Source organism: Salmo trutta, chromosome 10, assembly GCF_901001165.1.
Source record: "Salmo trutta chromosome 10, fSalTru1.1, whole genome shotgun sequence".
NCBI lineage: Eukaryota > Metazoa > Chordata > Actinopteri > Salmoniformes > Salmonidae > Salmo > Salmo trutta.
In genome coordinates this window covers 26,993,269-27,019,904 of record NC_042966.1, presented here as the reverse complement: position 1 = coordinate 27,019,904, position 26,636 = coordinate 26,993,269, and the positions used below count along the sequence as shown (strand labels likewise).

General features: G+C 41.1%; 1 protein-coding gene across 2 annotated transcripts; it reads left to right on the top strand.

The window, feature by feature from the left end:
• Positions 1-908: 908 nt before the first annotated feature.
• Positions 909-24,699, top strand: oprm1 (opioid receptor, mu 1). 2 transcript variants are annotated; one of them, XM_029765143.1, is made up of 3 exons: positions 909-1,495; positions 21,749-22,116; positions 22,882-24,699. In XM_029765143.1, the coding sequence occupies exons 1-3, from the start codon at positions 1,251-1,253 to the stop codon at positions 23,412-23,414; spliced, it is 1,146 nt and encodes a 381-aa protein (XP_029621003.1). In that variant the 5' UTR covers positions 909-1,250; the 3' UTR covers positions 23,415-24,699. The 2 variants fall into 2 exon arrangements, with proteins under 2 accessions (XP_029621003.1, XP_029621004.1); XM_029765144.1 differs by having other exon boundaries at positions 912-1,495; positions 21,749-22,104.
• Positions 24,700-26,636: the final 1,937 nt, after the last annotated feature.

Below are 26,636 nucleotides of genomic sequence, written 5' to 3'. Positions count from 1 at the left end.
GATCATATGTTCAAATCTCATTGACGCCATGCCACAATAAAAAAAGAAATGTGTTTGCATGATTAATGCCTAAGCAAATAAATTTCAATGTGTCCCATCTGTGCTTGGGGTTCAAAACAGTTAGCAGTATTATTGAAACACCCACCCCCCTTCTAGTTCTGACTCTACTGGCAGCTACATTATTGAGAAAAATGTACTTTCTATGCTTGTGATATGTGGTTGTCCCACCTAGCTATTTTAAGAGTGTAAGTCTGCTAAATGACTAAAATGAAAATCTAAACATGTTCTCAGAACGTTATTACATAACCTATCATTTCTGTTCTCTGAATGTTAATAACCCCCCCAAATTATATATATATTTTTTTAATTCAGGGAACCATAGAAAAACATTCTCTGAAATTCCCTGCAACCTAAAAATGTTATTTCCCAGAAAAGTCTAAATTTTCACTTACGTTCTCAGAACATTTAAAAAAAATAAACGTTCTGTTTTAATGGTCAGGAATCTTCTGGCTTCGTTCCCAGAACCAATGGGAAACCAAAAACTTAAGTTCCCAAAAACTAAATGTGCTACCTGGGTTGGCGTCTATGCTTTCAACTACACGTTCACTTGTAGCCTATAGGCTAGGGTCTACAACTGCACTTCAGATTGACCTCCATTACAAAAAAGATTGCAGTTTTGAAACTGCAGTAAAAGTACAGTAACAGCAGTCGACTGTGGTATTTTGGGCGCAGTAATTGCAGAATAACTGCAGTGTACTGCAGTCGAACTGCAGTTATACTGCACTCTAACTGCAGTTACACTGCAAAATTAGTATCAGTATTTGCAGCATATTGCAGTTATATTGCACTCTAACAGTTATACTGGTGTGTACTGCCGATATACTGCACTCTGATTGAAATATTTTTTCGTAAGGGCTGAGTTTGAAAATGTATGCAGTCTACTTTAGCGCAATATTGTTAAATAATTCTAAAGGCTAATGCTTCGCTATAGGCAATTACCGCATTCTAACGCCAGTGCCTCGGGGTTGGTTCATGGAGTGACGTCATTTTGCTTGATAAATTGAGAAAACGCAATAGGGGGAACTGGTAATATGCATTTATGTTTCATCCACGTCCCATAACTCGTGCGTAAGGGTACTTGGTGTGACACAAAAACGCCTTAAAACTCACACCGTGCAGCCTTGAACGTGAGAGAATCGTTGCGAGATTTCTTGTCCTGAGCGCCTCAGCCGGGACAGCTTCAGCTGACCATGGAAAGCGGTATCAACACGTCGAACAATCCGTACCATTTCTCAAATTTGGCCATGATGAACAATAGTGTTTTTTGTCGGAACTTCAGCGATAACATGAGTTTGGATGCCAAATGTGAGAGAACAGACAACCTGGCCAAAGATTCGACACCAGTGATCATCGCGATTATAATCACGACTCTTTACTCTATTGTGTGTGTGCTTGGTCTGGTGGGAAACGTGCTCGTCATGTATGTCATTATCAGGTAAGATATCAACAACTAATCCAAGGTTTTATAGCCTACACTGCACTGACACTATTGTTCTGATGCATGGTAAATCCGAGTCTAGGTTAGGTTAGTATGTGTACATTTCATAGTTTAATAGGAAAATCAACTGACAGTAACCCGCCATAAAAGGGGATACCATGAGGAACCATATTATGTGGTAAACTGAAAGAAACAGGTTGTTGATATACGAATATGGCACCATGCTCAATAATTATTCTGAACAGAGCAAGTGAAAGAATTCCACCGGGAGTTAGGCGCACGTAAATCATGATATTGACCAGTAAAGGGCTACATTATTCAGCCTGTAATTAAAGGGAATTCATTACAACTACAGTATGTGCTGAAGGCCATCATAAAAAAAATGTATTGCAAACATTCTGTCAATAGGCTATCAGAGTATTGCACCATGTGTAATTTTATATAGCCTAGTCACAACTGACTGCTGTCAAAGATAGCATCTTATTGCAACCACAGACAACTGCAGTGCCTTAAACGGTCAGAAATGAACGCGTTTGGATTCGGCTATAACGCAACTGATTTCCAGACCCCGGTGGAGTCACCATAATAATATTAACTGTCAAAGAAACCATTGATGTGGGACCATTGAGAGGCGGACATTGGCTACATATGATTTTGACATAATTTGTCATCATTGGTATTTAACTCTCATAAACACTTTACTTTGAAAACATGTAACGATATATTTTGAGGAGCATATCCCCCCACCCCCCCAAAATGCATGTCAAATTGTCCAGAACAATTACAAAGACTTTTTTATTTTGCAATAATATTTTAAGCAAAACACAGTGTAGTAGCAGGCCTTACAGTTGTAAGTGCAATGTAACAGTGTTATTACACTGAACCTGTCGATATGTCAGTAAATTGGTATTAGGGCTACTTATTGTACGGTAGGACCTCACCACTCAAGGACTTTTCCTACTAGAAGGACTTGGTGTAGGCAATACCCTAGCCTATACCCTTTCACAGAAGAATAATTCACTAGGGTAATGGCTCATTAGAAATGTAGAGCATGTGTAGCCCGTGATCTGCCCTTGTGAGACTGAGCAGCAGTCTGGCCTGCATGGAGACATTGAGAGGAGGGATTGGCCATGAGACTGCTGATAGCTTTACGATTTACATAGTAACATGTTACTTTGTTATCATCACATCACTTGCTATACAGACATGCCATCATTCAGTCACAGGTGTGTTGAATGGTGGCAGCTCATGACGCATCTATTAGCACACATTATTAGACAGACATGTGTTTTTAATTAAACAGCTTCACCTACATCATTCATATTATTAGATTAGATCAGGTTTTTATTTAGTCACATGCATAGTATTGCAGATGTAGTTGCAGTGTACAGTGAAATACTTAAGCTCCGAGCTCCAACAGTGCAGGTGTGAATGAAACAATAAAATAAAAAAATAATAATATACACAGTACCAGTCAAAAGTTTGGACACACCTACTCATTCAAGGGTTTTTCTATATTTTTACGATTTTCTACATTGTAGAATAATAGTGAGACATCAAAACTATGAAATAACACATATGGAATCATGTAGTAACCAAAAAAGTGTTAAACAAATGAAAAAATATTTTATATTTGAGATTCATGAGGTAGTTACCTGGAATGCATTTCAATTAACAGGTGTGCCTTGTTAAAAGTTAATTTGTGGAATTTCTTTCCTTAATGCGTTTCAGCCATTCAGTTGTGTTGTGACAAGGTAGGGGTGGTATACAGAAGATAGCCCTATTTGATAAAAGACCAAGTCCATATTATGACAAGGACAGCTCAAATAAGCAACGAGAAATGACAGTCCATCATTACTTTAATACATGAAGGTCAGTCAATGCGGAAAATTTCAAGAACTTTGAAAGTTTCTTCAAGTGCAGTCGTAAAAATCATCAACCACTATGATTAAACTGGCTCTCATGATGACCGCCACAGGAATGGAAGACCCAGAATTATCTCTGCTGCAGAGGATAAGTTCTTTAGAGTTAACAGCCTCCGAAATTGCAGCCCAAATAAATGCTTCACAGAGTTCAAGTAACAAACACATCTCAACATCAACTGTTCAGAGGAGACTGCATCAATCAAGCCTTCATGGTCGAATTGCTGCAAAGAAACCACTACTAAAGGACACCAATAAGAATTATTGGGCCAAGAAACACGAGCAATGGACATTAGACCAGTGGAAATCTGTCCTTTGGTCTGATGAATCCAAATTTGAGATTTTTGGTTCCAACCGCCGTGTCTTTGTGAGATGCAGAGTAGGTGAACAGATGGTCTCTGCATGTGTGGTTCCCACCGTGAAGCATTGAGGAGGAGGTGTGATGGTGTGGGCGTGCTTTGCTGGTGACACTGTCAGTAATTTATTTAGAGTTCAAGGCACACTTAACCAGCATGGCTACCAAAGCATTCTGCAATGATAAGCCATCCCATCTGGTTTGCGCTTAGTGGGACTATAATTTGTTTTCAACAGGACAATGACACCTCCAGGCTGTGTAAGGGCTATTTGACCAAGAAGGAGAGTGATGGAGTGGTGCATCAGGTGACCTGGCCTCCACAATTACCCAACCTCAAACCAATTGAGATGAGTTGGACTGCAGATTGAAGGAAAAGCAGTCAACAAGTGCTCAGCATATGTGGGGACTCCTTCAAGACTGTTGGAAATGCATTCCAGGTGAAGCTGGTTGAGAGAATGCCAAGAGTGAATGAGCAAGGCAAAATATTTAAGTTCCTTTGAACGGGGTATGGTAGTAAGTGCCAGGCGCATCGGTTTGAGTATGTCAAGAACTGCAAAGCTGCTGGGTTTTTCACGCTCAACTGTTTCGCGTGTGTATCAAGAATGGTCCACCACCCAAAGGACATCCAGCCAAGTCCAGGGCGGGATTAGGCAGGAGAGGGTGGGAAGCAGGTAGCTGACTAGTGTTCTCTCGATGGTGCTCCTGTTGAACACTGTGAGGGCCCTCTGGGACAGGTCAAATTTACTCAGCCTCCTGAGGATAAAGAGTCGCTGTCGTGCCTTATTCACCACGTGTTCATGTGGTTTTACCATTTCAGCTCCTCGGAGATGGGTATGCCAAGGAACTTGACGTTTTTTATTTCCTTTAACACCCCAATTTCGTGGTATCCAATTGGTAGTTATGGTGTTGTCTCATCGCTGCAACTCCCGTTTGGACTTGGGAGAGGCAAAGGTTGAGAGCCGTGCGTCCTCCGAAACACAACCCAGCCAAGCCTCACTGCTTCTTGACACAATGCCCGCTCAACCCCGGAAGCCAGCCGCACCAATGTGTCAGAGGAAACACCGTACACCTGGCGACCGTGTCAGCTTGCATTGCGCCCGGTCCGCCACAGGAGTCGCTAGAGCTCGATGGGACAAGGACATCCCTGCCGGCCAAACCCTTCCCTAACGACGCTGGGCCAATTGTGCACCGCCCCATGGGTCTCCCGGTCGCGGCCAGCTACGACAGAGCCTGGACTTGAACCAGGATCTCTAGTGGCACAGCGGTGCCTTAGACCACTGCGCCACTCGGGAAGCCTAAACTTGACATTTTTGACCGTCTTCACAGCGGCCCCATTGGTGAGTATGGGGGTGTGCTCATCTGGTTCTTCCTGAAATCAACAATCTGGCACCAGTGTCTACCTTCTCCCGGTAGGCCGTCTCGTCGTTGTTGGTAATCAGGCCTACTACTGTCGTGACGTCAGCGAACTTGATGATGAAGTTGGAACTGTGTGAGGCCATGCAGTCGTGGGTATACAGGGAGTACAGCAGGGGACTGGGGATGCACCTTTGTGGGGCCCTCATGTTGAGGATCAGTATGGAGGAGGTAATGTTGCCTACCTTCACCACCTGGGGGCGGCCCATCAGGAAGTCCAGGACCTAGTTGCATAGGAAGGAGTTCAGTCCCAGGGCTGTGAGCTTTGTGGTGAGCTTAGAGAGCACTATGGTATTGAAGGCAGAGCTGTAGTCGATGAAGAGCATCCTCACATATGCATCCCTATTGTCCAGCTAGGTGAGAGCAGTGTGCAAGGCAATGGCGATTGCGTCGTCCTTGGATCTGTTGGGGCATTAGGCAAATTGACGAGTGTCGAGTGTGTCAGGGAGGGAGGAGGTGATGCAGTCTTTGACTAGCCTTTCAAAGTACTTCATGATGACGGAAGTGAGTGCTACGGGTCGGTAGTCATTCAGTTCAGTTACTTTCCCTTTCTTGGGCATGGGATGATAGTTGACATCTTGAAGCAGGTGGGGATAACGGCCTGAGCTAGAGAGGGATGGAAAATGTCAGAAACACAACAAAGCCTTGAATCATTGGAGCATCGCCATTCAACAGCCACAATCCCAAAAGGTCAAGGTCAACCGTAAATCAACGATGTTACTCAGAAATGTCTTCCTCAGCCGGGGGTGTTTGTAGTAGGATTAGTAGTGCATAAGCATTCGCCTGCTTCATTTATTCTTTGATGAATAAGATGATGTGATGACCGACTGATCTCTGCTGATGACATACAGTAGTCTAAGAGTCCTGGGTCGAGTTCAGTCTTATTCAGACGTACTACTACCTGAACTTGTTCAATAAGAATACAGATATTCGTTATCCACAGCACAAGTTTCGGTATGGTTTTCCCCCAATATTGCCACTCTTCACTATGACCCTGAGGAATGTAAGATACTGTAAGCACAACTGCGAGAGTCAACTCCCTTGGGGAATTCAGAATACACTCACAAAGTCCTCCATCTAACCCAATGCACTGGTGTAGCCAATGATGTATATTAACCCTGGATTGCTTTGAAGCCACCGGTCGGCCATATTTGCACTTACCAGTAGGAGCAGTCCTCCATAGGAATGAATGGAATTCTACAGTATTTCAATTAAATGTTTGAATTACATGTATCTAAGTATTGTTTTGTTGTAGTGGGGACAGTACCGTTAGTAATCTCTCAAAATTATACATTTAAAAAAATATATTTTGGCTTTTTTTTTTTTATGTTTAGCTCACATAATATAATTTAAAAGTTTGCATTAAGGTGAAATTAATAAATGCATTTCTATAGCTTCCAAAATATATTTTACAATGGTGGCAGAGTGCCAAGATGGAGACACGGTGTCTCAGCTCCTCACAGCCTCATGGCAAAATGTGTAGAATAGCAGGAAATTAGCTCAGGTATTCTTGAAAGTCGGGACAATCCTTTGTCTGGCATTGAAACTTTATTTTTTATAGTTGACATGTTTTATTTTGTTGCATTATTTGAGCTTAACATTTACATTTAGGGGCATTTCGTAAAATTAAATATTTGTTTGGGGAATTTTCTAAATACTTTCTCATACAAAATATTATTAATTTCCATTTAATTCCTAAAAGTTGTGTTCAGAGATTTGATTTACTCAGTCAAATTGGTCTAAAGTCCTAAATGAATCAGGAATTAGCAGGGTCAGCTATACCATAAGGACCCCTTATTCATGTCCTTCCTCATTGCATGTAGTGCGACAGGACCACTCTTAGTCTGTAAAGTTTTCTACTTTTGACAAACAATATTGGAATCACCATGGTCACAACCATAAACTGTCAGATATATTAAAATAGAATATACATTTTGGTTAAAATTTGTTACATTTAATTAGGTTTTAGAGTTATAAAGCAAAAAAATAGACTGTGTATAACACTTGAATGAAGAAGAAAAAGCCATTTTTGTCAACTCCGTAAAACATCAACACCGTCAGATTTTTGGTTATGTTTTCATTTGGGGATTTTCAAAATAGTAATTTTCCATATTTTACAAATGAACTTTTGTTTTTAGATGCAAAAATATGTCTGTTTTGAGTATCTGTTGTCAACTCCATCACTGATGGCTAACACCCGGTCTGCAATAAATGCTTAAACAATTGTAGTATTTCCTGTGCTAGACCTAAGGGATAATGTTTGCTGTATAAATGTTGTTTTATGTTCTAAATGTAGAAAATAATGGCAAAATGCTAACGAAATTAGCCCTGGAGGATTTAGTAGTGCTATAAAACAAAACAAAAATAAGTTTGCAGATTCGTATTTGTATTAAATATCTAATGTTAGAATTAAACAATCAATGCCTTTAAACATTTGTTGGACAATCATTGAAAAATGAAATGCCGTTTAATGTGTCTGACAGAGTTGACATAAATCCAGTTAGTTGCAATTTATATTTTAAAAAAGTTTTTCCTTTACATGGTGTGATAGCTGATACCTTGCTCGGACATTGCGGGGAGCCTTGCGAAACTGCGCTAAGCCACTGCCCCAATGAGCACTGGGGGTTGAACTGATATTCATTATGATAAAAACATTTTTTAGAGACAAGTAGCTTTGCGCATAACTCGTGCAAATCTTGCACCGACATCAATGAATGATTTTTGCAAAATCAAGCTAATCATTCCCATCTCAAAACTGGATCCTTCCTAAGAGCACACCAACCCAAACTATCTTAAATGAATATACCTTTTTAACCTTTAATGGTCTTTTCTGAGTGTCAGCACCTACATGGTGGATAACGTTCATGCCATTAGCAACGACACCTGACCCACCCACAAGCTTCCACCAGATCAGTGCTTACATCCAGGAACTCTCACAAGCACAAACAAAGTTGAGTCACCCACAGAATGATATCTGCACGCTCATGTGATAAATCAATTCTATAACTGCAGGAAACCGCAGGGAAAATAGTGCAGAGTGCTGTTTGTTGTCATGGAGACACCAATGCGTTCTCTCCGACCATCCCTTCCCCGAGTCAACCTACCTGCAAGAGCAGAGTGTGTTTCCTATCTTACAGTACAATAAAACATCACGTCTGATCTATTCCCTTAATTGCTGTTAACACTTACATTTTTGGGTCACAAACAATGCATTCAAGATTGACCTGTACCCTTCATGGCCATATGTTTGTTCATTGATTAACATAAAGGTGGCCTATTGTCAGGCTAGTGCTTGTTTTTTATCATAATTTTGTACAATGTGCAAAGCTCGGCGAGATAGGGAAATTGATTCAGGGTACAATTTCCCTCTATGCACAAACAAAATGATATCGATTAATAAAGATGTATAATTTAAATTGTCCTCTTATCAACAGGCTGCCTAATACAGCAGGTCCAATTCATTTATTATATAAAGGAGGGTTCTGAGCTAAGGAATACATAATAAATAAATAAAAACATTAGGTTTCTTTTTCTCTTAGTGTTCCCTGATCGATCACTCAACATCATTCAACAACCCTTTTGTAATGAAATCTCTCCTTTCTTGTTTCATGATGTTAGTAGGTTTCACAAGTCACTTCAAAGATTACTCGCCATGTGCTGGAGGTCTTGTGGGGATAACTACGGTTTTAGAAACGTGTTTGAATAGGCTCAACACAGTACTCTAAGCCAAACAGAATCATTTCAATGGGCAGAAAATACAGGTTAATACTACACTCCTAGAAAAAAGGTGCTATCTAGAACCAACAAGGGTTCTTCGGCTGTCCCTATAGGAGAACCCATTGAAGAACCCTGTTTGGGTCCAGGTAGAAGCCTTTTGGTTCCAGGTAGAACCCTTTTGAGTTCCATGTAGAACCCTTTCCACAGAGGGTTCTACATGGAACCAAAACGGTTCTCCAATGGGGACAGCCAAAGAACCCTTTTTGGAATGCTTTTTTCTAAGAGTTTAGTAGTTCCATCCTCTCAAACTCCAGGAAATAACATGCATATGATTGATGTCCATTGTAACTCAGCCTCCTATGGATCCCCAACAGGCAGTTTATGTCACACTGTGTTATGCGCAATATGTTGACTCTCCTTATGATTAACTCCAGAAGTCTATTGACAGAATGTAGCATGCTGTGTGATTCCTTACACATTTGGTTTCCAGGGCACTGCCCTTATTCTCATACTCAATGACTTTCCATCTTTATGAAGGGAGATTAATAATATTGGTCTTGAACAGGACTTGACTTGATCTGAAATAGGTTCCAGTACTCATTTTGGGTGCCGGTACCATTTGTATTTAGGTGCAGGAGCTTCATAATCCTTTTGAGATAATATTCTAGAAGCAGAACAGGAGCTCAAGCAGTAGACAATTTGAGGTGTCAGTACTCAGCTCCGGTGAACTCCTGCCCAAGTCAAGCACTGGTCTTGAAAGGTCATCAGTGGTGAACAATTTTATGTCCACCATTGCCTCCCTCCCATAGGAATGTCTTTCTTCAAGGTAAGATGAGGACAAGAATAGGCTTGTTCCTGAAGAGTAAACATTTATTCGCAGTATGATTGATAGTAGCTTTGTCAGTGAATGCATTACTCATGTAGATTTTTTTTTTGCCTCCACTCATTATATACTCTTGTCTTTGTTCTCTCTGCCACTCAAAGGATTATAATGCAGTGTAGGAGATGGAGCAAAACATGTCACACTACAGAACATTTTATGTTTATAATCAGACTCATTACTGCTTTCTTTGGCTCCTATATTAACAGTGGCTTTTGTGATGATGTTTTTTGACAGAACGTGTCTTTGAGTGTTTGACATTTCCAACTGAATAACGTATTGTCCTTTTGACAAAGATTTTCTGTTTTAAAATGCTGGATAAAGGAAAGACGTCGGAGTATACATTGCCCACTTTACATTTTAATATTCATTAGAAGTTTAACTTGTTTGTACCAAAGGAACTCAACTCAAGTGGTTCCCCTACCATTATATAGGTGTGGTCCTATAGGCATTTGGAAAATTGATTTCAATTGAAATGATTAAAGAGGCCCATGTTGAAAAACAATCTCGGAGAAACACTGTCTCGGCCTGAATGTAATGGAATGCTGTATCAGGAGAAGATAATCACAAAGTCAGAGGACATGTTCCGGTTGTTCCTTAGCAACAAGCCTTCATTGCTATAGGCTACTCTGCTGCTCTGTTTCTGCAGTTATACAAGGTTACCATTCATGTCATTAATTTCCTAAAATCCTAAAATGTTTTGTATACAGGCTTACGATGCCATAGTGAGTTGCTGTGTATATTTATTGCCTATAAACACAATCTAGATGTTTTCACAGTGACGACATAAATTGTACTAGTGTGGCTCTGATGAGGATGGAGCTGTCCGTGAAAGGCATGTTTACGCCTACTCTATGTCAACTGTCACTATGCATGTGCATTAGGCCTTACACCACGCCATGCACAAAAGCCACGTGTCAGCGGGGAACATCCCAAAGTATTTGCGAATTTGTTCCACTAGACATCATCTGCTGGCGCTGAGGAATCAGAAAAGACAGCTGGCTGCGCAGGGATATCTGCTCCATTTGATTCGAGGTAACTGCCACCGTTGTGATCATGTCTGCCAGCCAAGCGGACCATCACACTCAGTAATTCCAGAGGCAGCTGTCATGAGGCAGCTGAAGTGTTTTAGTGTTAAGCTGCTATCTGTCTTTATCAGATGCTTTGATGACTGTGCTCCCTCTTTCATAGTGAACTAGTCTCCGCTAACTATAGACAGCGCTGATGGAGGAGGCCTCCTTCCCTTTACTCCCTCCTACACACTCCCCTGCTGGACGGCAGGTAGCCTAGCAGTTAAGAATGTTGGGCCAGTAACTGAAAGGTTGCTGGTTTGAATCCCTGAGCCAACTAGGTTAAAACACTATTTTTGTGCCTTTGTACAAGGCACTTAACCCGAATTTCTCCTGTAAGTTGCCAGTAGTGGTGCGTGGGTAAAATCACTGGGGAAGAAAAGCCGGAAAAAAAGCCATATTACAACCTATGTGTTGTGATAATAACCTGTCAGTTCATTTGCGACCATGATAGCTAGGCCTAAGAAGACACAGTGGCAGAATAAATTCAACCACACCTTTGTTTCATCACAAAACCTGAGATCAACATCTGTCTGGTAGAGTCCACAAAGTTTATTGCATGTTACAAACAGTTACATAATCTACAGCATTGTCAAGCAAGTTAATGTTTCCGACATTTTGGGGCGACTAAACAACTATTGATTTAGAACCACAGAGAGTTACTGCAATTCGCAAACAAAACAGGAGCTGCCTCCACTATTCCAGCACCATTTCAACTTCATCATTTCAACATCATCAAATCACCTATACTTAGTCTTTGACAGTGACAACTAAAAGATACCAAAAACAATGTAGTCCAATCAACGTAAGCTAAATATGATGTGGCTGTCCATGGTTCTGATTTCTCTGTGTATGTGTGTGTCTCTGTGTGTGTTCATACAAGTAGAAAAAACATGTTGACTCACCCTACTTGTAAAGAAAAGCCAATGCCATCCTCCTCTCTTTCATGTTGATGAAACGGTTTATGACTGTCATACAGTACACGCTTTTATTTTTTATTGTCCTAGGCTACCTGACTAAAATGCTTGCTCGCTAGCCTAACTTCCTTTTTATGTGCAACATTAGCTAGTTAACATTAGCCTTTTACATCTAGCTATATACTGAACTTCCATCCTCTCAGGCCGTGGAAACAATGTATTCATTTATGGTTGGTGTCACGTCCTGACCAGTAATAGGGGTTATTTGTTATTGTAGTTTGGTCAGGACGTGGCAGGGGGTATTTGTTTTATATGGTTCGGGGTGGTGGTTTGTTTAGAAGGGTGTTTGATTTATTATTTCCGGGTTTTGGGTTATGTTCTATGTTTTCTTGTATTTCTATGTTCTCTCTAGTTTAGTATTTCTATGTTAGGTAATAGGGTGTTGGACTCTCAATTGGAGGCAGCTGTTTGTAGTTGCCTTTGATTGAGAGTCCTATATGTAGGTATGTGTTTTGTTTTGTGGGAGATTGTTCTGTGTATAGCCTTGTGCCTTACCAGACTGTTATTCGTCGGTGTGTCTTTTTGTGTACGTGTTTATTTTGGTTTTTCCAACTTTGTCCTAGTAATAAAGAAGATGAGTGCACATTTCCCCGCTGCGTCTTGGTCCGCTTTATCCAACGACAACCGTTACAGTTGGATCAGAATCACTGTTATAATTTTTGGCCAGTACAGAGAATTAAGTAAAACCAGTCCAAATCCCTATCTCCATCCACGGCTAATTTAGGAAAGGGCCAATTTTAGCTAGCCAGCTAGCCAGTGGACAACACAACGAGATGCAACAATTCAAGTTGTTTCTGTCAATGACGTATTGCTCTCGATGTGATGTGATTGGAGAGAAGCCAAATCCAAACTAGCCTCCTTTGACACTTTTTTTTGGATGCACCAGGATCATTCACAGTTGAGCTCACTCAATTTAGCTCAAGGCTGATTTGATATTATTTTATAATTTTTTATCAAGGAAGGCCAAATGCTCGCTGGCTTTCTTACCTTGCATTCAAAGCTATGGGCGTTAACAATGTCATACTCTTTTTGACCAGGCAGCATCAGACAGATGGCCTTCACGTTCCTTAGACAGAGGGGCACTGTTTCGCTCACTCGGATGCTTTCTCCAGTGAGATACATTCAGCCTCTTGCGAATTGAAGGAAAATTATGAAACACAGAGAGACTAAAGATAAATAATTTCATATGGTATTTTCTTGCTAAATGATTTGGGGAAGCCTGGCTTCCCTTGGCATCCATGAATACACTCCACTGTCGCGATTGGATAAGTGTGTTGACTGAAATGTAAATGTGACTCATTTCAGGAAACTAGGCGTATGTCACACGTCACTACTTCACAGGAGCGCCATTTGAGCGTAAACTTTTTTTTTTAATCAAACCGTTTTTTGGCCAGAAATTCCTTCTGGAACGTGTGAACTTTCATGGGCCTTAATAACAAACTTGTATGCCGTCTGTAAATACAAATACAATTGTTAAATTACAAGCCTAGTTGGTTTAGCCATGGAAAACGTTAGGCAACCTTCCTGCTAGCCATGATTGGCTGAGATAATGAGTGGGCTGGACATGCCGAGAGATGAGTTTGGATTGGTCTGCCATGTAGCAAGCTTCTGTCAATAATATGAGGTGGTCAGTATGTGTAGGTAATCCTTTCTAATGTTGTTTTTGTATTTTTTATATATCACGTAGTTGATCTGCATAAGTGTTGCTCTCCACTTTCTGGAGGACCGAGTTTTGAAATCAGTTGAATGAATTGGAGTATGATAGCTAAGGAGATGGAGAATATTCTGACATTTGATTGCAAATATGCAGACGGAGCCAGAGTGTCCAATGCGGAAGACACATTTCAGTTGAATACATTCAGTTGGAGTGACTAGGTATCCCCCTTTCCCTTTCCCAGTTTGCGCTCCGAGAGTGAAACTCTCTGAATTTAGGAATGGCTAATCTGACAACGCTCTGAGTCTATGAACACCCAGGGCATTGTCTGGCACTCCAAATTAAATTTACAAACACACCCGTAGTATAAACCAGCCTTTAGTCTTGAAATGTTTGGTTGTTTAGTACATAGCCTCACTTGTGAATCCTTAAAGAGATGGGTGGGGTTAAAGCTTAAAAGGGTGTGAACAATGCTGAATGGGTGTAGACAAAGAAGAGCTCTTCAATAGGTACCAGAACATTCATGGCCCATTTTCTCAAAAGTGAGGTTACAAGTTCATCAACTTTCAAAGCAGAATTACTTTCCTATTGTTCCTCAACTGTAGTGTATCATATACAATTTTCTACCTCTGAGTTTATCCAATGTAAAAAACACAATTTCAAATTTTGCTACAAAAGACCGAATCGAGCCGGTCAGTCACAAATGGTGGAAGACTTCTTGTCCTATACAAATTATAAGGCCCAAGTGATGTGCAAGACTCACTATGCCAAAGTTAATGGGAAAAGGTTGTGGTGGCTTCAAGTGGATTTTTCCTCTAACAAATGGTACATACAGTCACTGTGTGATGGCTATTTAGTTCTAAGGGCCTGACTCACCCGTAATCACTAAACCCAAATCACAGCACAGAGAATGTGTTCCAGAGGTGAAAAGAATCCATTTTAGATGGCGTGTCACTTCCATCCTATCTCTCTGTGCTGCACCAGAGGATTTTTCATTCATTTAACCCAGAATAATCACTTTCCACCTTAAAGAGTATGAAGCCAGACTAAAGAATTCCGGGAGATGATTAATCTGTGGTATCTCTGATTATGAGGACAATTTCCTTAATGAGGAAAAACCAACTAAATTCATTCAACTTAAGAGAAAGACTTTTGGTTCTTCAACAATATTTGCTCTACTTATAATTGGCTTGTCATCTAAACCCAGGAACAAATCTCTTATTTGAAAAAGGCTACTAATACTAATTTAAAGGGATTTTGTTTGAGGGCTTTTTACAATCTGTTGTCAATCATTTGCGCTTATCCTGTGTAAATAATGCAAAACGGATATTTCTTGTGTGAGAGACAGGATGAGTGTAGTAGCATATAGCATGTGATATGAAGAAGAACTCAAACCATTGCTGTCACTGTAGCCCATTACTGATCGTGCTTCTGAACTTCTCTTCTGTTTCCATCCAACGTCAAATACTAAACAGCCGACTAATCAGCCTGCTAACAACCCTTAGTTAACTTTTGGAAAAGATTGTGTTTTACCAGATACAATGCTATTTCACAGTAAACAAATTATAATTTTGCTTATAGGGAAGGGCAGTCAACATGTATGGCACTTACACAAATGACTGAAGGTCGCTGGTGCGGATGTCTAGTATTAAAGAAGTCTCGAGATATTGCTCGCCTGAGGCAGAATACCTCATGATAAGTTGTAGACCACACTATCTACCAAGAGAGTTCTCATCTATATTATTTGTAGGCGTCTATTTACCACCACAAACTGATGCTGGCACTAAGACCACACTCAACCAGCTGTATAAAGCCATAAGCAAATAAGAAAATGCTCATTCAGAAGTGCCGCACCTAGTGGCCGGGGACTTTAATGCAGGTAAACTTAAAACCGTTTTACCTCATTTCTACCAGCATGTCACATGTGCAACCAGAGGTAAAATAACTCTAGACCACCTTTACGCCACACACAGAGATGCATACAAAGTTCTTCCTTGACATCCATTTGGCAAATCTGACTATAATAAACACCCCCTCTGCAATGGATTTCCTGACACAACACATCTGCCACGCTGATCCTCAACTATGGGGCCTCTCAGGGGTGTGTGCATAGCCCCCTCCTGTAATCCCTGTTCACCCACGACTGCATGGCCAAGCACGACTCCAACCACATCATTAAGTTTGCTGACGACAGTGGTAGGCCTGATCATCGACAACGATGAGACAGCCTATAGCGACGAGGTCAGAGACCTGGCAGTGTGGTGCCAGGACAACAACCTCTCCCTCAATGTGAGCAAGACAAAGGAGCTTATTGTGGACTATAGGAAAAGGAGGGCCGGACAGGCCACCATTAACATCGTCAGGTCTGAAGTGGAGGGGGTTGAGAGATTCAAGTTCCTTGGTGTCCACATCACCAATGAACTATTATGGTCCAAACACACCAAGACGTTAAGAGGCCACGACAACGCCTTTTCCCCCTCAGGAGACTGAAAAGATTTGACATGGGTCCCCAGATCCTCAAAAAGTTCTAAAGCTGCACCATCGAGATCATCCTGACCTGTTGCATCACTGCCTGGTATGGCAACTGCTCGGCATCTGACCGTAAGGCGCTACTGAGGGTAGTGTGTATGGCCCAGTACATCACTGGGGCAAAGCTCCCAAACATCCAGGACCTATATACTAGGCGGTGTCAGAGGAAGGCCCAAAAAAATAGTCAAAGACTCCAGTCACCCAAGTCATAGACTGTTCTCTCTGCTACTGCACGTCAAGCGGTACCGGAGCGTCAAGTCTAGGTCCAAAAAGCTTCTACCCCCAAGCTAACAAGGAATTAATCAAATGGCCACCCGTACTATTTACATTGACCAAAATGATTTAGTAAATATTTTCTTGACTCTATTTCTAGAACTGTATTGTTTGTTAAGGGCTTGTAAGTAAGCACTTCACGGTAATACCTGTTGTATTCAGTGCATATGACAAATACAATTTGATTTGATTTGATTGGCTGAACTACGTTGATAATAAGACGCTTGTCGGAGTTGTTAGACCTCAGTGCAGCTTTTGACATTATGGATCATAATCTGCTGCTGGAAAAATGTATGTGTTTTGGCTTTACATCCCCTGCTATATCATGGATTGAGTTACCTGTCTAACAGAACACAGAGGGTGTTCTTTAATGGAAGCCTCTCCAACATAATCCAGGTAGAGTCGGGCATTCCCCAGTGAAGTTGTCTAGGCCCCTTACTTTTTTCAATCTTTACTAATGACCTGCCACTGGCACTGAGTAAAGCCTGTGTGTCTATGTATACTGATGACTCAACATTATACACATCAACTACCACAGCAAGTGAAATCACTGCAACACTTATCAAAGAGCTGCAGACAGCTTTAGAATTGGTGGCAAGTAATAAGATAGTACTAAATACACTGAACAAAAATATAAATGCAACATGTTATGTTTCATGAGCTGAAATAAAAGATCCCAGAAATGTTCCATACTCACAAAAAGCTTATTTCTCTAAAATGTTTAGCACAAATTTGATTACATCCCTGTTAGTAAGCATTTCTCTTTTGCCAAGATAATCCATCCATCTGAGAAGCTTACACATTGTGCTGGGGATAATAAAATACTATTCTAAAATGTGCGGTTTTGTCACACAACACAATACCACAGATGTCTCAAGTTCTGAGGGAGCGTGCAATTGGCATGCTGACTACAGGAATGTCCACCAGAGCTGTGGCCAGAGAATTTAATATTCATTTCTCTACCATAAGCCTTCTCCAACATCATTTTAGAGAATTTGGCAGTACGTCCAAGCGGCCTTACAACTGCAGACCACGTGTATGGTGTCAAGTGGACGAGCAGTTTGCTGATGTCTTCATTGTGAACAGAGTGCCCCATGGTGTCGGTGGGGTTATGGTATTGGCAGGCATAAGCTACGGACAACAAACACAATTGCATTTTATCAATGGCAATTTTAATGCATAGAAATACCGTGATGAGATCCAGAGGCCCATTGTGAGGCCCATTTTTTTAAGGTATCTGTGACCAACAAATGCATATCTGTATTCCCAGTCATGTGAAATTCATACATGTTGCATGTATATTTTTGCTCAGTATATTTAAAAAACTAAAAGCATTGTATTTGGAAGAAACCTGCTAAACATGTGTATGTGACCAATAAAATTTGATTTGATTTGATTTTAAACCCTAAATCCTCAACTAAATCTCGTAATGAATAATGTGGAAATTGAGCAAGTTGAGGAGACTAAACTGCTTGGAGTAAATCTGGATGTTATGGTCAAAACATATTGATGCAACAGTAGCTAAGATCGGATAATAAAGCTCTACTCTTCTTTCTTGACATTGATATCAACAAAAGAACTCCTACAGGCACGAGTTTTGTCGCACCTGGACTACTGCCCAGGCATATGGTCAAGTGCCACAAAGAGGGACATAGGCTAATTACAGTTGGCCCAGAACAGAGCAGCACAACTGGCCCTTAAATATACATGGAGAGCTAACATCAATAGCATGCATGTCAATCTCTCCTGGCTCAATGTAGAGGATAGATTGGCTGAATCACTACTTGTCTTTGTGAGCGGTATTGACATGTTGAAAGCACTAAGCTGTCTATTCAAACGACTAGAACACAGCTCAGACACCCATGCATACCCCACAACACATGCCACAAGGGGTCTCTTCACAGTCCCCGAGTCCAGAACAGACTCTGGTAAACAAACAGTACTACACAGAGCCATGACTACATGGAACTCTATTCCACATCAAGTAACTCATGCAAGCAGTAAAATCTGATTTAAAAAACAGATAAAACTACACCTTATGGAAAAACGATGACTGTGACGAGACACACAGGCACACACACACACACACGCTAGCACATGGACTCTACACAAGGTGGAAAAATCTGCTGTTCTGGCCCCAATAACAACTGCTCCCCGGGCGCTGATAACTTCGATTAAGGCAGCCCCCTGCAACTCTGATTCAGAGGATTTGGGTTAAATGCAGGAGACACATTTTGGTTGAGTACAACTAACTAGGTATCCTCCTTTCCCTTTGTAATATTGTTGTATGTTGGTATTATATATTTTATATTGTAGATATGTAGTGGCGTAATTATTATTTTATTACTATATTATTTTCCCTTATTGGGAGCCATCTTTTCAGTTTATCTCACTGGAACTGTTAGGTAATCATCATTTTTTGTCTGAGAGACTCAAGCTTCACACAGAAGACAGACATGATCAACAATTCACCCCAGATGTGTTTTATGGTCTTGTTATAGACAGTGATTTTGTGTTCCAGAATGTACAATACAAAACACCCTGCTCCTGGCTCTTCCTGTACTTTTTCACTGATGACATCAACCTAAACACTTCAGAAACATCCATCAGTCACGGACTGCATTAGCATACAATGTTATGCTTAAAGGTCAAGGCATCCAGTTCCGTGTTTACATCCATGGCTTATGTACAATGCATGACTCCATGCTCAAACTGCAAACATAACAGACAAAAAAGGAGTTATCTTTTAAACTCAAATAGTTTAATATATTTTGGCGTACATGCCCCAGCTATCTCAATCTTCAGCCAGGATTCAATCCACGTGCAATGCAGGATCGACAAGGCAATTTCCCTGACGTTCTCAGAGATTGCATTCACTGTAAACCCTGCGGATGTCAGCTCAAGTGTAAATTACCTTTAAGTGTAATTTTAACTGACTTGTCCTGAAAGACCAATGCAGATCCAAACGCGACTTCTGCATTAGAGAGAAAGAGAGAGAGAGCAAGAGAGAGAGAAATGGTATCATTTATGCTGCCGTTCTTTGCTTTTCACGAGAGTGGTGCGTGTAGTTTATTGTTGTGGTTGGCCAATCATAAGTCATCAAAACAGCAATAGGCTACAGTCATAGAGCCTCCATTTGGGGCAAAAGTTAGGAGATATCTACTCAATGGATGATGAAATGAAAAGGATGTAATTAAAAGTTAAAGGAGCTACAATGACCAAAAGCCAACAGGTAGGCTGCTACTTTATATTCTGAACTGAGTTGTAGTTTGTAACTGTGTAGTACGAGAAAGTGTGTGCAGCCTCAATTAGCCTAGTTAGCTAGCTATCTTCTTTTTCTCCCCAATTTCATAGTATCCAATTGGTAGTTACAGTCTTGTCCCATCGCTGCAACTCCCGTACGGACTCGGGAGAGGCGAAGGTCGAGAGCCGTGCGTCCTCCAAAACACAACCCAGCCAAGCCGCACTGCTTCTTGCCACAATGCCACTTAACCCGGAAGCCAGCCGCACTGCTTCTTACCACAATGCCGCTTAACCCGGAAGCCAGCCGCACCAATGTGTCAGAGGAAACACCGTAACCTGGCAACCGTGTCAGCATGCATTGCGCCCGGCCTGCCACAGGAGTTGCTAGTGCGCAATGGGACAAGAACATCCCTGCCAGCCAAACCCTCCCCTAACCCGGACCAATTGTGCGCCGCCCCATGGGTCTCCCGGTCACGGCCCGGCTGCAACAGAGCTTGGACTCGAACCAGGATCTCTAGTGGCACAGCTAGCACTGCGATGCAGTGCCATAGACCACTGCGCCACTCAGGAGGCCCTTAGCTAGCTATCTTAACTACCTTTGCCCAGGTTGATGCAGTCAAGACAGGTACTAAGTAATCATATTGGATGATAAGTAACCTAGCTATAGTATGGCAGCTATTAGTCTACTATAGTGGAAGTCGGCTTGCTTGGTCGCCGTCTCTCATCTCTCCCTCCCTCCTCCCTGTTCCTGTGTCACTCGCTCACACTCACAGTAGCCAACTCACACAGCACGGCCCCTGCTAGAGCATCACCTCTCTCTATCTCCTCTCCCTCGCGCTGTATCAGCTCTGGTTAATAAAGTAGCTTACAAAATGAAGTTTCTGCTGCTTCCCTCACTCGGCTCAGGTCTGGATCCGGCCAGGTCTATATGGAACTGGTCTAGTTGACCTCGGGTCCATTTGGGACAGGTCTCTATATTTAAAAAAAATATTGATGCATATCGGGTCCATATAAAGCCCCATGTCCATTTCGGAACGGATCCTACTTTTTGGACCCGGGAAAGCCTCTAGTACGTTAGTGCATTCGTGCGTTAGTCAAATGCAAAATTTCAGACAGAACTGGATTTTGACTAAATGTGGGTAAATGATGCGTCTTGCATTAGAGATCTGGCATTTATAAAATTACACTGATTGGCCAAATGGTGGCACTATAACAAGAGATTGAAAATTCTTGCTTTGAAAGGTCATGCTCCTTACCCCGTTTGACTTAAAGTCATGAAATTTGGTACATAGGTCCTTCTCCTCATAAGGAACACATTTGCCTCAGGGACCCATAAGGTCGACCATGATGCATTTTTTGAAAAACACTTAAAGTGCTACTCTTCTGGCACCGAATTACCAATCTGCACAAAACTTGATATATGGCATCTATGGACAAAGGTATCTCAACACATTTTTTTTCCCAGACTAGTATCTTAAACAACATGGCCGCTATGGATCAATAAACATTCCGTGGGCGTGGTCTGGTACATAAATGGATGTAAATCAGTCAAGGATATCGGTATTGTAACAACATTTGGTACACATGTTATAAACACTGTCAATATTCATCATATGCAAGAAAATTAATATCGATCACACGGTGTCTTAAATAGGCTACCTATAATGTGAAAGGTGTGAAAATGTGTTTTTGGAATACTTCACGTGACATTTCACATGTAAACACATGTTTTTGAAACTCTTCACATGTGAAAAAGTGTTCTTGAAATGTTTCCCATCTGGGATATGAACTCTGGATTAAAGGTAAACTGATCTTTCTGCTGCGCCACAAAGTCTGCTGCAGGCACCTGAACATTCATTACCTATAATACATACTGTATCTGTACTTAGCAAATGCGTGCCATCTGCAGTGGTATCAGTTATTCTGACTCTTCTCTCATCATTCATTTAATTTATTTCATCTGTATGTTTGTAATATCAATTCCTTATAAATCCATTGCAATATTTTGTAATCCTGTTCTGGTAGGCATGACTTGACTGAGAAACTGAGACACAGCGGTAAGACGTTGCCATGAACGGCAGAGTGAACCAAAGATATTTCTGTGTCTACCTTTAAATGGTTTTCCCATAGACGAGTTGCTGTGCAGATTATTTGTTTTCTAAAAAGCACACCCTAATTTGGTCTTTTAATTTTAATTTTTGTATGTTGTCTTTCCAGATACACTAAAATGAAGACCGCCACAAATATCTACATCTTCAACCTGGCCTTGGCTGATGCACTAGCCACCAGTACGCTGCCCTTCCAGAGTGTCAACTTCCTGATGGGGACCTGGCCGTTTGGAGACGTGCTGTGCAAGATAGTGATATCCATCGACTACTACAACATGTTCACCAGTATCTTCACCTTGACTACAATGAGTATTGACCGTTACATTGCAGTGTGCCACCCTGTCAAGGCCTTAGACTTCCGCACGCCCCGTAACGCGAAGATTGTCAACGTGTGCAACTGGATCCTGTCCTCTGCCATCGGTCTGCCTGTCATGTTCACCGCCTTAACTACTGTAACCGATAATGGCAAGTACGACAGTACGTTTCCCCATGCTGTTTTTCTTTTATCCTCAATTATAGATATCCTATCCGTAATGTTTTGAGCATACCACAGCAGCAAGAGTAACAGTTGTGTTTGATAGTTATTTCTGTGAAGTGAACGGAAAGCCAACAGAATTTAAGCACTTTGCTGTTCTACGCATGGTCTGGGTCTGTCATAGAGAGAAATAGAGTGCCACGTTAGCTATGAAGCATGTTTTTATTATCATATAATAAGAACACTTTCAGATCCTTTATTTAGGTTTACATGCTTTCATCCCTAATTGGCCTTAATGTAGGCCTCCAAATCTATTCATCGATATAATGCTTTAAAGATGGCATATATGGCCATAGACTAGCAGCTACCACCATGTATAATCTTCAGAAAGTTTGTGCATAATTGCAGTAGTAGTAGTAGGATAGAAACTTGTCACCAAAATTGGTGATGCGTGATTCCTGAATTAGTTTTTCAAGTGCCTGTCAAAATCGTCTTAGCTCTTGTTATTGGTTAGAGGAGAAGGTGTTATTTGCAGTCTCATGATGAAAATATATCTGATGTCAGCCTGAGGAATACAAGCAGTCAGCACACGCTTGTTTATCAAACGAAAACATAACTGACTTTTATGGTTATCATTTTGAGCAATGCTTTGGGGCCTATATACTGTAGTTTTATCTACCTGTAAAAAATACTGCTGTGAAACGTTTGATTTCCTCATATGCTGCATTCGTTCAACTGTGTCTTGTACTCAATCTTCACATTTTCAGGAATCATCGACTGCACTTTGATCTTCCCCCACCCATCCTGGTACTGGGAGAATCTTCTGAAGATCTGCGTCTTCATCTTTGCCTTCATCATCCCCGTCCTCATCATCACCGTGTGCTATGGGCTAATGATCTTGCGCCTGAAGAGCGTGCGCATGTTGTCCGGCTCCAAGGAGAAGGACCGCAACCTGCGCCGCATCACCCGTATGGTCCTGGTGGTGGTGGCCGTCTTCATCATCTGCTGGACGCCCATCCACATCTACGTCATCATCAAAGCCCTTATCAATATCCCCAACTCCCTGCTGCAGTCCGTCACCTGGCACTTCTGCATCGCACTGGGCTACACCAACAGCTGCCTAAATCCGGTCCTCTACGCCTTCCTGGATGAGAACTTCAAACGCTGCTTCCGCGAGTTCTGCATCCCCTTGAGTCCTTCGATGCTGGAGCTGCAGAATTATTCTCGTAACCGCCACCAGCACCAGCGCGAGCAGCACTCCAGCGCCAACACGGTGGAGAGGTCCAATCAACAGGTATGACTAGGTATGGAGATGTTGTCGTTAGACTCGCGCTGCCAGCCCAACGATGACATGAGCTCGGAAGTCACCCAGGTAACCACGGTGCTCTGACACAAAGCTCTGACACATAATGCGCCACAATGCTGAAATGCAACGTGGCATGAGCATCAATGTTACTGTCGCCTCTTTCTGGCAAGGCTGACAAATATTTGAATGTAGAATAGCGCTCAGTGTAAGGCTTTCTGTCAGGTAGCATTATTAAAATGTTGAACTTTGGGCTGAACACTGAAATGAACCAACATCAGCTGTTATGTACACAGTAGGCTATCCTTTTAGACTGGCATACTGAACATACTGAAAATTATAAATTGGCCATGTTTTGAAGTTGTACATTGTTTGTTTACAATTACATTATTGTTTGCTTCAAGAGTCAATGGCTATATATCATTAATTTAAAAGTCAGAAAATGGATGTAGCCTACCAATCACAGACTGCAGCTTTAAAGCTGTGTATAGCTGCTTTTATATACTATATGATCTGTGCTAAATTGTTATGTATTGTATGTGTATGTGAATTGCCTTTAATGTAGCCCTGCAAAATATCCAAACTGAAAGTGATTTAAAAACAAATATGATTACATTTAGTTATTATCAGATATTGTATTGAATACAGTTTGTCATTTTTAACAGGGCTTGGCCACAACTTGCTCACCTGCAAAATGTTCCATCAACATGATAATGCAGCTTTATCAACGTCAAGTAACTGAAATATTTATTGATATTTAAAACGGATATATTACAGTGCTTGCAAGTTTACGGAGATAAAGTACATTGGGTTGTGGCAGACCTGGGTTCAAATACATGCTTAATTAAAGACATGCTCCGGAACTTTGGTGACTAAGTATTTTTTAAACCTCTCACTTTGGGCTGGATTTGCAAATGTGTAGTTCATAAATGCATAATCCATAATCTATGAGCAGAAGTACTGTTTTACGTAAATTAGCCACGAAATCCTTAGTTTGAAAGGGGCTATTTTCTGGAAGCTGTGCTGCGCCTTGTTCCCTAAATTTTCCCCTGCGTGGGCCAGCCCCCTAGCATTTCAAGTATCAGCCAATGAGCTTCAACCCCTCACCATATGAGTGACAGCTAGCAAGATGCACGTGATTCATCCACAGCAGAGCAGAGGGAAACAGCAATGACGTGGTGCACATATTTGCACGTTGTGACATAGTACGCAATTTTCGGAAAACAGTTTTGGCTCGTGAGCGCTACTTTCAGAAGTACTGGCTAAAAAGTATAGAAAAGTACTGGAGAATCTCTTTAAGTATTTGCATTTTAAATACTTACAGTACACTGAACAAAAATATAAATGCAACACGTAAAGTGGTGATCCCAGAAATGTTCCATATGCACAAAAAACTTATTTCTTTCAAATGTTGTGCAAAATGTGTTTACATCCCTGTTAGTGAGCATTTCTCCTTTGCCAAGATGATCCATCCACCTGACAAGTGTGGCATATCGAGAAGCTAAACAGCATGTGTTGGGAAAAATAAAAGGCCACTCTAACATATGCAATTATGTCAAACACCACAATGCCACAGATGTCTCAAGTTTTGAGGGAGTGTGCAATTGGCATGCTGCCTGCAGGAATGTCCACCAAAGCTGTTGCCAGAGAATTAAATATTAATTTATTTACCATAAGCCGCCTCCAACGTCGTCTTAGAGAATTTGGCAGTAGGTCCAAACGGCCTGAGAACCGCAGACCACATGTATGGTGTCGTGTGGGCGAGCAGTTTGCTGATGTCAACGTTGTGAAAAAAGTGCCCCATGGTGGCAGTGAGGTTATGGTATGGGCAGGCATAAGCTACGGACAACTAACACAATAACATTTTGATTGACGGAAATTGCGAAGAGATACCGTGACGAGATCATGAGGCCCATTGTCGTGCCATTTATCTTCCGCCGTCACCTCATGTTTCAGCATGATAATGCACAGCCCCATATCGCAAGGATCTATACACAATACTCGGAAGCTGAAAATGTCCCAGTTCTTCCATGGCCTGCATACTCACCAGTCATGTCACCCATTGAGCATGTTTGGGATGTTCTGGATCAACTTGTACGACAGGGTGTTCCAGTTCACTCCAATATCCAGAAACTTCGCACAGCCATTGAAACACAAGCATTTCACTACACCCGCAATAGCATCTGCTAAACATGTGTATGTGACCAATACAATTTGATTTGATTTGAAGAAGAGTGGGACAACAATCCACAGGCCACAATCAACAGCCTGATCAAGTCTATGCGAAGGAGATATGTCACGCTGCATGAGGCAAATCGTGGTCACAACAGATGCTGACTAGTTTTCTGATCCATGCCCCTACCTTTTTTTTAAGGTAACTGTGACCAACAGATGCATATTTGTATTCCCAGTCATGTGAAATCCATAGATTATATCCTAATGAATTTAAATTTCCTGATTTCGTTATATGAACTGTAACTCAGTCAAATCTTTAAAATTGTTGCATGTTGCGTTTATATTTTTGTACAGTATATTTTCGGTGTATTTCAGTATTTTTAAATAATGGGACCGAATCAACTACTTCTATTTGAAAAAACAATAAATATTTACTTTGAAATGTATGTGAAAGTAATTGAAATCCCTTAAATAGCATTTGGACCCAGGTTGGAACTTGCTTGTACTTGATATATTTATATATTATTAAAATATATATATGTCAGTCCGTTCAATGATTTTAGAAAGCATGTGTAGATAGGGATGCCGTCAGGCTTTGTCAGCTGTATATTATGGTATTATTTTCAAGTTGTATATGATGGTATCATTATGCCTGTGTATCTTTTCAGGGATAAGACAATATACTGTACCATAGACTAACATGTACATGTGACTTTGTATTTTACAAAATCCCTGATTTGTCTTAAAACGGTGGATGCTTTTAATGTTACCATGGTGAACATTGTACTTTCTAAATGATTGTTGTAAATTTGAAACTGCGTATGTGATTTTCACTCAAATATCTAAAATGATAAATATGCATGATACTACATTTTACATAAAGTTGTTAATCAGCAAATGTTGTTTTTCTAAATATACTTCAATTCTGAATTTTGAATGTTTTTGTAAGTAGTCAAATAAACCATTATCTATCAAACACTGTAATGAATATTACCTTTACCACAATATTGAATCTATGTGTAGCCTATTTGTTGCTACCATTTT

What these genes read in the sequence shown, in the direction of transcription:
- oprm1 (XM_029765143.1), top strand. Translation starts at nt 1,251, where the DNA reads ATGGAAAGCGGTATCAACACGTCGAACAATCCGTACCATTTCTCAAAT. An exon ending in GTCATGTATGTCATTATCAG is followed by an intron (nt 1,496 to 21,748) that starts GTAAGATATCAA and finishes TTGTCTTTCCAG; the next exon opens with ATACACTAAAATGAAGACCG. An exon ending in CGATAATGGCAAGTACGACA is followed by an intron (nt 22,117 to 22,881) that starts GTACGTTTCCCC and finishes TCACATTTTCAG; the next exon opens with GAATCATCGACTGCACTTTG.